The sequence below is a fragment of the Porites lutea genome, chromosome 5, assembly GCF_958299795.1.
Source record: "Porites lutea chromosome 5, jaPorLute2.1, whole genome shotgun sequence".
Classification (NCBI taxonomy): Eukaryota; Metazoa; Cnidaria; class Anthozoa; order Scleractinia; family Poritidae; genus Porites; species Porites lutea.
The window spans coordinates 31,364,683-31,377,262 of record NC_133205.1 but is presented as its reverse complement, the minus strand read 5'-3'; the positions used below and the strand labels follow the sequence as shown (position 1 = coordinate 31,377,262).

The following is a 12,580-nucleotide window of genomic DNA, read 5'->3' as shown; positions in this document are numbered from 1 at the left end:
AGTTATATGGCTGGTGCCCCACCCTGCTCTCTTTACATTGGTCACACACCTATCAAATGCCATCTTCTTAAGGATCCTAAGAAAGCTTGCTGTTTGGGACTTAGAAATGAGGTCAGTTTCTTAAGAGCACAGATAGAAGGAAAAGTGGGAGGTGCATTCTGCTCTTGAATAAGGCTTTTGGTTATTTGCCCTATAAGTGTTAATTCTTTCCTTATAGTAATGACCAAAACCAGAGTAAGTTTCATTTTCTATTTAATATAGAAACTCAAATTTGAAGTAATATGTTAAATTCAAATTGAAAGGATGGATCGTTGACGAATGAAACACCTTGTTTCTGAAACCATAAATCAATATATTATTGCTGAAGACATTTTTTATTTGAATGGTTACATCCTGTTTCATCCAGAGACTTAATAAACCTTTTTTTTTACTTTACTGTTGGAAATAGAGCTAATGTACTATTTGCCTTTCTTGTTTAAGGCGTGTTTAGACAGGGATCTCAATGACAGTGCTCACTTACATCAGAGACAGCATGGGGCAATCATTGTTGCATCTCCTGTAGCTGAAGCTGGTCTTTACAACTTCATTCTTCCTTTGAGAGCATACCAACGTCCCAAATGTACCCTTAAACCTATAGTACTTCTTCTTAAAGAAGAGTAAGTAGCACGATGTTTATATAGGACAAAGGCTATTATAAATCTACACATTAATGGGAAAAAAGAAGGGAAAACAGAATAGTAATTATTAAGACATTTCAATGGAGTTTGTATGCAACAGGTAGGACTGTAATGATACACTGATGCATTGGTGAACCATGATACTTCTTCCCATGTCATACAACAACAGTTGTCCTACAAGCCATATTGACAAGTTTGGAAAATTGCCGTCTTAAATATTCCTTACCCAAGTTCTAAATTATAGCCCTTGTAGCATGATTCATTCATTCATTCATTTCGAAAACAGAATTGTAATTAAGACATTTCCATGGAGTTTTTATGCAACTGTTAGGGCTGTAATGCACTGGTGAACTATGATATTTCTTCCCATGATACAACAACATTTAAACAAGATTTGTCCTACAAGCTACGTAGACAAGTTTGGAAAATTGCTGTCTTTAATATTCCTTACCCAAGCTCAAAATTTTAGCCCTTGTACCATGATCCATCCATCCATCCACTCACCCAACAATGTATCAAATGTATCCTGCAGCCCTATAGTGATTGATGACATTCCAGAATTGTGTCTAATGATGGGATTGTTAGAACTACATTGTATCTCTCTGGAATTTATTAGGCCAGTGCACATTCTACTATCAATATCTATCTTCATGTTTCCTTGCAGACCAAATGAAGATTTCTTAATGGCAGTTTGTCATTTCCCTATGCTCTATTATATGGTAGGAACTATAAACAGGTAAGAGATTAATAGTTCTTGGATGCCTTTGATAAAAGCAATTAAACTGGTGATATTTTAATATGACATATAGACAGCTGGCAAGCTCTCTATTTATGGCAAGTGAGGCTAGCCGTGAAAGAATGCACAAGTGAGTGGAGACGCCGTATGGGGCGGAGGAAAGGAGAGCTTGCAACAATCTCTTACAAATTTTCACTTCTGCTTTGCTTAGACAAAGCAAAATACCAATGGCTGAAAAATGAGGCACCATCAATTAATTTTGATGGATGTCATTCCTCGCCAAAATCATTACCGCAACCTCGTTCCCAGGGTTCTTTCCTACCTGCCCTACGGGTAGGAGAGAACCCTGGAAATGAGGTTGCCATTACCGTACATTTAGAAACATGATGCTTATGGAAATTGGGAATATTATGATTGCTGCTTTCTCCGGCAAAGAACAAGATCGTTCTTTCCCTCTGTGATTGGTGAACACGGATTTTCTGAGGACTGTGCAGCTGAATATTTCACTGTGCTGTTTGGATTTCAACTCCACGGAATATATAAAGCAGCAAATCAGAAGGCCAAGACACGGTTGCCAGGAAAGCATTACGATACCTAATCTCATTGTGTTTGTTGTGTTCAAACGTTTTCCCACAACGAAATCAGCTGATTTCAAATCCAAGTGCATATGTTTAAGATAGATCTCCTCAAGAAAAGGAAAACCATTGCAGTGGTGGATAAACATTTTTCTTTTGACACAGTGGAAAGTAACAAACACAATCTTTGATGAAGCTGAAATTTAAACAGAATGCAGCGGCTTTGCAACACCTCTCCGCTGAATTCAATGCATACTGTTGGTCCGACTCAGCTTGTAGGCTGCAATCCAGACCAGAAGGTCCAGACCAATATTAAGTCTTCTTTTAGTTTTGTCAAAATTGTGTAATATTTTGCTCAGGAACGCTAGCATAACTGGCATCAGTTCGGCTTGGCCTGATGCAGGTAACTGACAGACCGCTGACACATTTCTTGTGACAGCTTTTGCAGTTTCCTTTGGTTTCCACGGTGGAAATGGAAATTTATGAGCGATCATTGCAAGCTTTCCCTTTTTCCCTTCCTCTGGCACTCGGGCCTCCTTTTGCGCGCTGCTCTCGCGTGACTTCTCACGACTCCCCCAAATGGAGGGCTTTCTCGCAGGCTACATATACTCTCACTTCAAGAATGTCCCATTTAAAAAACAATCAATGTTATTTCTTTGTAGTTTGGATGACCTTCTTAAAGCGGGTTGTCTTCATGCTGACAGCATAGTGGTGGTAGGCTATCGGTCCCATGGTCAGATCTATGATGAAGATCACATGGCAGATGCCACTACTATAGTAGATGTACAAAGCATTTACAGGTACTCTTTGTATTCCCAGTAACCGAATATGACAGGCCCATTCGTGAGCCACAGCACACAAGAGTGCTTTTAGCCTCACTGATGTTCCTCTCTTTGGCAAATCCCTATTATTTTGAAGTAAAAGAGTCTGACCTAGATTAATTGGAAGTTTGGAACGAGTTTTTACATGAAGGGAAAAATGTGGCCTTTTGGACATAACATCTTGTAACAAAAATACATTAGCCTAAGAGGCCTACTCTGGGACCTTAAGTCGCCGTAATTTTAGGCGACTTAAGGCGATTTAAGGCGACTTTAGGAAAATTTGGTCAAAATGTTGCGCGACTTAAGGCGATTTAAGGCGACTTTAGGCGACTTAAGGAGAAAAAGGTGACATTTAGGTGAGTTACATGTTAGTGAATATGTTGGAGTTAATTTTTAATTTCAGGCAATTTTTGGTTTCCCTTTGTTTTAAATTCATTAGCATACATAACCATACCCAGAAACGATGGAAAAATAAAAATTAACTGAAATAAAAATGAACTACAACATATACAAAATCAAAATCTGATAACACTACCTCTCTGGGGACACAATGTTGTAGCATAAGTTAATTCAGTCTTGAAGACATCTACATTAGTCTTCTAAATTTTCAACAATCTCAGCTACCTAATATTTTGAACATTAAATATCAAGGTAGTTTGTGTTGCAGGTGTATTCTAACCGTGGTTAGTAACATTTGCGAAGCAGCTCTAATATCCTTGTTCTGGGCCCTGATGCACTAAATGAATTACCAGCATTTTGAGTTCCCCTTCAACATGATTGGCAAATGGACAATGGCATTTTTAACAGTCCAGTCCTGGCATGTTCTCTAATCCTGATACACACACAGGGGGCCCAGAACTAGGATTTTGCCACTGTTTTGCAGATGGACTTAACCCAGAGTTTAGTTCCATCTGTGGCACAGGCTAATATCAAGGGTGTTGGTTTAGTATTACATTTGCAGAGACAAAATCTGAGTTAGAAGCAACCAAAGGGATATATTCTCTCTTGGTCTTTAAATGCATTATTTCATAATATAAGGGACAAAAAATCAATGGTTCCTGCATTTCTTTTTCCAAAAAATAAAACCATAAAAGTAGAGTATTTCAATACATCTCTGTAACATACTGTGAGTTTGTTTGTAGCAAAAACTTTATATTGAAGTGTCTTTTTTTCATAATTTGACAACAAACATTTAAGTAATTAATTTAAAACATCTAAAATCACTTATCGATATCGCACATTATGGAAATGACGATCCCCATTGTATGTCTTGGCAGTTGCTCTGCCAATGTTTGTCCCCACACGCTTGGCTAAGAGGATGTTTTTCCAATTGAATTCAAAACAAAAAGTTTGTAGTTCTCGCCGTATATGTATTGCTCCTTTCCTGTCTCAGTCAAACAAAACACTTCCAAATACTTGCTTCGCTAGTGAACCGTACTCTCTTATCCATGGTCTCTCTGGAAACTTTCCAGTCGGGTTGATTTCATGAGTGCATTTATGCACCAGCAGAAACGTAAACAACTAAGCTTAGCTTCAACCAACCTCTCTCGGTCTGTTCCACGCGGCAGCGTTTACGCTCTCAGCACAAAAGAAAGCATTATGCGTCATGTTTAAACCGATGGCAGTACCAAGTGTAAACGTTTCCATTATTATGTCAGAAATTTCCATTTAAAAGGAGATCTTTATACGAAAACGCGAGGTACAACATTCTATCCGCCATTTTGCTTCTCCCAGAATTCCACTGCAGTCGCAAGCTAATTTCCATGGTTTCTCGGTCCCGCCCTCTCCCCGCCTCCAGACCAGTTAGTCACGTGATCAAAACACACTACTTTCTGGGCGGCCATAACGTAGAGGAAAGAACAGTATTATTTTGCTTTTCTACGTTCTTCATCAATAATGAGCGATTACATCAAATCGTTTGGCAGGGAGCTAATCACGACAACATAAACAAAGAGCAGTATTACGCACCTTCGATGTACAAAGCTTGAATTTCTGTCTGGAAGGGAAGACCTAAAGAGACGACTGTACAAGCTAAGCTAAGTGTTCAAGTTTATAAGAGTGGTTGTGTTTCTGTCAGTGATAGATGGATATAATTCGACGGTAAATACAGATCAGAGGTTGTGTGCCGGAGAAAAAACTTATCATTAGTTGCTCTTAAAATCTGGGTCGGTAATTAACATGGACACTTTTTTCGATTGACCTTTAGACTTGTATTAACTACCAGAAAATTTAGATTAATGTTGTGGCGGCAATAATTGTTTTTTTCTCTCCCTTCAACCTACCTGTATTGATCTTAGTTACTTGAAATGTCTTTCAATGTTGGACTCTCACAAAGCAGTAGAAAAGAGTTTTAACTATATTTTGTTCAGGGTGCAAAGAAAGTCGGCTGTACAGCTTGCCTAGCATACACTAGCCTGAAAGCCATTTTGACTAACCCCAATTTTTTTTATGAATGGGACTGATTACAGTTCTTCTGTAATCTGAATTCCCTAAAAAACTTTACTTGCCAGCCAGGCAAGTTAAAAACGCAGTTCACTAGCTTAATCATAAAATCCAGTACCCCAGGGCTATTGCCTGGACACTACTCTGTCTACTCTCTTTGCACACTGTTTAATGTAGTTTAGCTAGAACTTGAACCTTTGAATGCCTTTTTAAACAATATTTTTACTGAGAAATATGAGACAAACCTCCCGGATGAAATTAATAAAATACCTGTACAAGTGACTGGATAAAGTTGTGTACTATATGTTGTCATGTTTGCATAAACAATACAGGAATGATTATTCTTGTATTGCTTACGACTAATTATTACGTGTAGTAAATTGTGTAAAGTAATTAAATGTATAAATTAGAGGGCTGGAGAAGGAATTAATGGGTCTTAAGTCACCGTGGGAGTTTTTTTGTGGGGGGTGGGGTGGGTCTGTGGCTAATATTATTGAACACGGGTTATTATACACTTTATGAGAAATCATGCATTCTGGAAATAGAAAACTGAAAAAGTAATAACTACAAGACAATTTGAACCTCGTTAAGATTTGAATGATTTAGTGACTTAAGGAAACTAAAGGCAACTTTAGGCGACTTAAGGCGATTTTAGGCGACTTAAGGCGACTTAAGGCGACTTTGGGCGACTTTAGGCGACTTTAGGTCCCAGAGTAGGCCTCCTAAGCTTCCTTGGCTCTTTCATTCCCTAAGTCCACAGTTTACCTTCTGCTCAGACAGAAGTTTGGAAGTCGAAAATCTTTATCTCACTTAAATGTGGAGGTGCCTCACAGAGGCAGTTGCTCTCATATACCAGCTGCTCTGCTATATATGTTTGAAAAACGTGCGTGTCAGTGATATCCTTACTAATAGAATTGAACCTTTAAACTGCTGCATTGCTGAACCAAAAGTAACTGAAGATGACTAAACGATGATTAGAAAACTGATTATAAACTTGTTCCCTCATGAGTGAAGCGTGCATGCATGCAGACAGATGTACTCTCTGAATTTTTCTCCAGATGCTTTCCGAGAGCAACCCTGATTGTTGAGCTAACACATGCGTCTAACATGCGTTTCATGAAGTTCAATGCAGACTTGTCACTTACACCGGAAATGAAGAGTGAATCCATGAGCAACGTCAAGACACGAAGCTTCAGAGAGAGTATGAAGGTGCAATTTTAAAACTAACCGAGTGTGCTGACAATGTGACCATTGTGAAAAGTGTTTCGAAAAGTGTATTATGTTGTTCACACAATTGATATATATTTTATTATAGAGGCGAGTTAAACAGAAGGACCATCTCAACTACATGTTCCGAGAGCCATTTGCTGCTGGACATGTGTTTAGTATGAGCATGCTTGACACTCTTCTCTACCAGGTACTTATTTTCGTAGGACTAATAAATGAGCCTGGTCTTATTGTTCTGCCAGGTAGTGCATGTCTGAAATTTTTATAGTCCTTGCTGTTTTGTCTAGCTTGTTTTCAATTCACAGCAGCACAACTTATATTCCACTATTGAAAATACCTCCATTTAACTAGGCTGTAAATTAGTGCATGTTGGGCTATTGTATTTTTCCAAAATCAATGCATACAAGTGGGTTATCAGTCCCATAATTTGACTGGAAAGTGCAATGTTCACTCTTAGGAGGAGTCAACCAATTCCTACTTTGTAAAAGATTTGTAAACTGTAATTTGTTTACCCATGAAGCACGTTAGGAGTTCTTATGCGTTCCAGATTGTATTGGAATTTGGAAGTGTTGGTTCTTGAGGAGAGGGGAAAACCAGAGTACCCGGATAAAAATCTCTCAGAGCAAAGAAATGAACCAACAACAAACTTAACTTATGCATGGTGTCGGTGCTGGGATTTGAACGGGGTCCACATTGGTGGAAGGCGATTGCTCTCACCACTGTCCCACCCTTTCTCCCCAGACAGTTCTGGCATGCTTGAAACCTTTCAAACTATGTTATATGTGATCAGAAATGATTTGAAAGTCTGATTGTATCTGGAAATTCAGATTTGCTGTTTTGCTTTGCAGGCATTTGTGAAGACATACATGATCAAATTGGTTAGACTGATGTTAGGCTGTGAACAGGCTCCGGGTTCAGGATACTTGTCTTCGGTAAGGAACACAATTCTGTAGTTATGTTACAGAGAAAACTGATCAAAGAGACAGTAAAGTGTAACATAGAACAGAGTTGGGAAGCTCATTACTTAATCATGTGTTACTCTCTCTCTCAATCAACTGTTGATTTACTGACATGAATTATCATAAAGAGGTAAAAGCAAATCTTGTCATGTGGACATGCAGCAATCTCACTTTCTCCCCTCAGACGGGGTGCTTTTTTTCTTTCAAGAGGGACATGATTTCTAAAGAGGAACAGGCAAATGTGTGCCCTTGTGGTGTGGAATTTTGACACTAATAGCATTGAAAAGTGAAAATTATGCAAATCAGAGGTTCTTTCCTATCACTATTTGTAATTTACTTTTTTTTTCTGAACATGATTTCAATTTTCCATTGTCTTAATATTTCTTCTCCATATTATCCTTTTGAGTTGATGATGAAGATGATAAAGTTTATTTATACACAGTTAAAATATCAGTATAATAATAGAAAATAAGTTTCACATATTTGCCGTGCGGGAGTACTGATTAGCAAACCTAGAGTGAATGTTTCTCCTAAAGTACATCCTCGGGAAGGTTGTTCCATAAGTGAGCACCACTGTAACTAAAGCTGCGCTTGAGGTAGCTGGCTAAAACCTTGCTTTGACACTGCAATTTTGTAGTGATTTTTCAGCCGTTGCGACCACAGGTAGCCCAAGCTCAGTGTGAGAGTCTAATCATTAACACATGTGGTTTCATATTAATGTGTAGGTAATCCTTAAAATGGCCGTGAACATAAAGAATTTGTATGGGAATTCCGGTAAAAGACTCAAGAAGATAAATACTCGCTATAATTTTAAATGAAATACACCTTACCTTATTTAGTTTACTTGTTTTTGCCTGCTGTGTGGTTATTTTCCCAATCCATTGCGATTTAAGCAATTTCCTTTAAACCCGAGTTTCCTCTTTAAGAGAAAGGACAAGGCTATACATTCCAGTTCGGGATGCCCGATGCGAGAGGCGAAAAATCCTTAGCTTAAAATGTCCAAGCAGTCACAAATCCAACGCCAAATCTAAGCTCACGAGGTTACCACACCGTCACTTTTCATCGATTGAGACAATGATCTCATCAACAATTTTTGTTTTGAACCCTGGCTCCCCTCGAGTTGTTTATAGACGACGCAGGGTTACGCAAGCGAGTTTTCAACGGTCGTGTGTCGTGGTGAACTTGTACTCGGTTCTTTGTCGTTCTTTTGCTTGGATTTTTTTAAAAAAACTGCCGCTTAGCGTCGGTCGCAGTGGCCGGATTGCTTGGCTAATGAGGTGAAATGAATCAAGCTAAGGATTTTTGTATATTTTAACTGCAGTAAGCATTGAAACAAATGGCCTGACTCGCTTAAGCACACCAGTTCTTGAGGAGACTTTTTTTTAAATGTCATGTATGTGGGCCTCTCAATAGAGATTATCGTCAATATTAAGTCCATTCTCAGAGTTGTTTTCACATTATATTTCCTTCATGCCAGCTCAAAGTGAGAGAAGATCATATCTGGATAGAAACCTATGGAAGACTGTTCCAGCGACTTTGTTCAACAACCTGTGCAATTCCTATTGGTCTTTACCGCACACGTATTCCCGAGGTAAGAACAGGATATTTTCTGCCTTGCATTGAGACAAAGAAGTCTCTGTGTGGATGGATCTTAAGTTAAGAATAAAGAATAAAGATGGCGCCTACCTCATCTGAACAAGAAACTACCAGTTTTGTCTGTAAATTGGTTTGTCATCATTTTTCGTTTTTTAAAACTTTGTTTTTTATTAAACCTGCCACCCACCTATCCCATAGTCAGTGATGACAGTTGGGACACCACCGATTACCTGGCAAATGTTTCCCTCCATTTGACTTTGTTCTCACAATCTGGTAGAATATCGTTGGACTTTAAACTTGTCCATTCCAAGATACTGTTGTCAAGCAAAACAACAACTTTGCATGTGCAGCTCACTTTTTAGCCTGAATTTCAAACGCTTACCTCGTCGTTTTTTTCCCTCAGTAACGTCTGAATCGACCAGTCGTTAATGCCGTCCAGTGACGTCATTACTCCTTTGCTCTAATTCATGCCAAAAAAAAGCAATTTTCAACTGAGAAACGAAGAAATATCGTCTGGAAATATGTACGTTGTACAGAATTGCTTTACTCTTTTTTATTGTAATTCATGTTTAACGTTTAAACTGCAGTCAACTGCACGCGGTACTCTGATGAATCTCTTGTAATTCAATAATCAAACTTGATCGCAAATCACGCAATGAATTAAGCTTAAATACACACACGGAATTCTTCAAAAACACAACAATTTGCTTTAATTGAAGAGACGCTATTTTGGTCCTTAACGAAGAAGCTAACAGAATCATTCATTACACAACAAGAAGGTCGCAGCTGAGGTCGAATTATAACGTACATCCCAGAAAACTTCGCACAAACAAAGTCACTGCCGAAACCACCAAGCGGCTCTAAATGAAAAACCTACCTACTCTCTGCAATGAATCTTCATTCGTAGTTCAAGTTAACAATCATAGTTTCAAAGACAAGGGCAATTTTGCTGTTTACTCCATGCAAGCATGCCAGGCATGCGATCCGCTGAATATCAAACGACAATGTCGCTAAAATTTCTCATAATTATGCGAATGTTTGGGTAATCAACCTTTCAAAATCGCTACCCGGACGTCACTGGGCAGCATTAACGGGCGGTCGATTCAGACGTTACTGAGAGCAGAAAACGACTCGAAGTAATCGTCTGAAATTCAGGCTACTCACTGTTTTGGTACATTTCTTTGCCATCACTGCATGACAACGACGTTATCTAATTTCGCATTTTATCGACAACGTAAACAGCAGGTAATACTTATTATTAAAAACTGAATCATTGGATAATGCAATTCTAGCGTTTTGATTGGCTTAGCTATCTTAGTATATGAGCCATAACATGACCATGCTCTCCATATATGGTCAATGTACGCGCCAGTTCAAAATTGGAAGCTAACTGAGATTTTTTTTCGCGAAGGATAGAATGGTGCCCGAAGAAAATCGTTTTAATCGTTAGAATACTAGAAAATGCAATTTCATCGGGGGAAAAAACAAACAAAAAAGCCACGAGAGTTTGTTTGAAAGTTTATCGAAAAACACATGAAGATACATGAAACTAAAATACCTCAACCAGCCACCAAAGAAGACAAGTACTGTCTCTTCATGATCGCGAAACCACTCGCCGATAGATAACTGCAGCCTGTTCATACGATATAGAGTCGAATATAAATCACAAGCAACTAGCTACAAATACATACTATGCAGCCATTCACTACAGCAATGAGGCGTCAGTATAGCTTCTTTTCTCGTTCAGCAAAACCAGCTGACAGCTTCAAACAACTTCATAACAAGCTTTGCATGAGTTTCTGAATGGTGACCGAGGGAATAGTCTTCCTCCATTGTTCTTACTTTTGTAAGTGCACCAAAAATCCAAATTCACCGTGATTTTGATGGCTGCACTTCAAAATTCTTTTTGTTCTCATTATCTGCAAGTTTTTTAGCTGTCCTGCTGTGTAAAATCCTAGAATCCCGATGAGTTTTTAAGTGTTCATCGCAAAAATGTTTTGATTTTCGTTCATCCAGTCCGTTATAGACGTGTCACATGTGAAAAGCGGAAGTCCCTTGTCTTTTCCGGTTTGTTGTAACAAAATAAAGTCGGGTAGATTCATCGAGATTTTGTGGGCGTTTTTAATAAAACAATTATTCCACTTGCGCTTTTCAATATGAGATGATTATAGCCAACTCATATCCAACGCCCACTCGTGGAATAATTGCGAATTACTTATCATAATAATGTAAGCTGAAAACTTATTTATTTCGTGCGGCTTTTACAACGTAACCTTTTTGACAGTCACTTTATTAGTATTACTAATTAAGTTTATTATTATTATTATAAATATTCTATATTATTATTATTAATATACATTGTTAATATTCATGTCCATGTAATTAGTTTTACAAATTTGAATTTTATTGTAGTTTTTTAAAGTTGTTAAGCGCTGTTGATCAGTGATTGTAAATAGCGCTCATGTGTGCATTGGTGATGTACTAAAATGTACACCTAATGGATCTTTGCTTGACAGGCTTGATAAGTGTGAATTTTCAGAGTATTTGCACATTTATTTCAAGCGATAGAGTTAAGCGAATCAGTGAATTTAACTCTGTTGATTTAATTGTGGTCTCTTCTTACAATTTTTAATCCCAGGTCGACTGTGTAGATGCTTGCCCGAAGAGTAGAAAGAAGGAGGTTGGAGACATCAAGGACATCATTAAAAACAGAATGAAGACTCTAAATATCCTTGAAATTGAACGTAAGTTACTCCACAATTGGAGTTACCCAAACCAGCACAGTGATTTTGTTACCTCTGCGTCTTGCGTCCCTGGCGCATAAAAATCGGGCAAGCGTCCCGTAGAAAGCAAAGATAGATCAATCGATCTGAAGATGTTTTTGTAGAATATATTTTGTTTACCTGATTTCTGTGGCTGTTATCGTAGCTGTTGTTTAACGATGCATATTTATTTTAGTCTTTTTTGTGCTTTAAATAAAAGTATAAATAAAACTATATTGTAATTTCAGTATACTGTAATACAGAGTTTTGGATTCTGTCTTCAGATTAACTGTCTGGTCACATAAAGGCCGAAACATTTTCAATTTAGGACTCGTTTTTTAACTGGGACTCATGATTTTTCACAAGATGAATCCCGGGACTCACCCTAACTATTTGTAACAAAATCACTGCCAGCACTACATAAAGGGAGCTGGGATGTGATATAAGGCAGGGCCCAGTTGTTCAAGGCAGACAATGCTATCCAGTGGACAAATACATCTCTATCCAGTGTATATGGTTTCCCTAATACTTAGACAAGACAACACAAGAACTTTATTTATACCTCACACACAAAAAAGACATTAAAAAAAAGACACTACTACTTATGTAAGGTACAAGCCACCTAGAAAATAGCAAAAAAGCTAATCTAGCTAGGAGGCACAAGTATAAAACAATGTAAAAAAAAACTAACAAAGAAAAGAAAAGAGAAAAGAAACACACGCACAGATGAACCATTGAAGAATTGAGGAACTGGAGAAAATATTGGACAAAGAACTTAATATGAA

The 12,580-nt window shown here is 38.1% G+C and overlaps 1 protein-coding gene across 3 annotated transcripts in view; it reads left to right on the top strand.

The window, feature by feature from the left end:
- The window catches only part of LOC140939139 (potassium channel subfamily T member 1-like), a 58,335-nt gene that overhangs the window by 31,717 nt on the left and 14,038 nt on the right, over positions 1 to 12,580 (top strand). For all 3 annotated transcript variants that reach the window (XM_073388700.1, XM_073388701.1, XM_073388702.1), the window contains 9 exons: positions 3 to 111; positions 481 to 656; positions 1,342 to 1,413; positions 2,651 to 2,788; positions 6,310 to 6,460; positions 6,567 to 6,668; positions 7,327 to 7,410; positions 8,915 to 9,028; positions 11,672 to 11,777. In XM_073388700.1, coding sequence (XP_073244801.1) covers positions 3 to 111; positions 481 to 656; positions 1,342 to 1,413; positions 2,651 to 2,788; positions 6,310 to 6,460; positions 6,567 to 6,668; positions 7,327 to 7,410; positions 8,915 to 9,028; positions 11,672 to 11,777 — 1,052 coding nt within the window. The remainder of the gene's footprint in view (positions 1 to 2; positions 112 to 480; positions 657 to 1,341; positions 1,414 to 2,650; positions 2,789 to 6,309; positions 6,461 to 6,566; positions 6,669 to 7,326; positions 7,411 to 8,914; positions 9,029 to 11,671; positions 11,778 to 12,580) is intronic.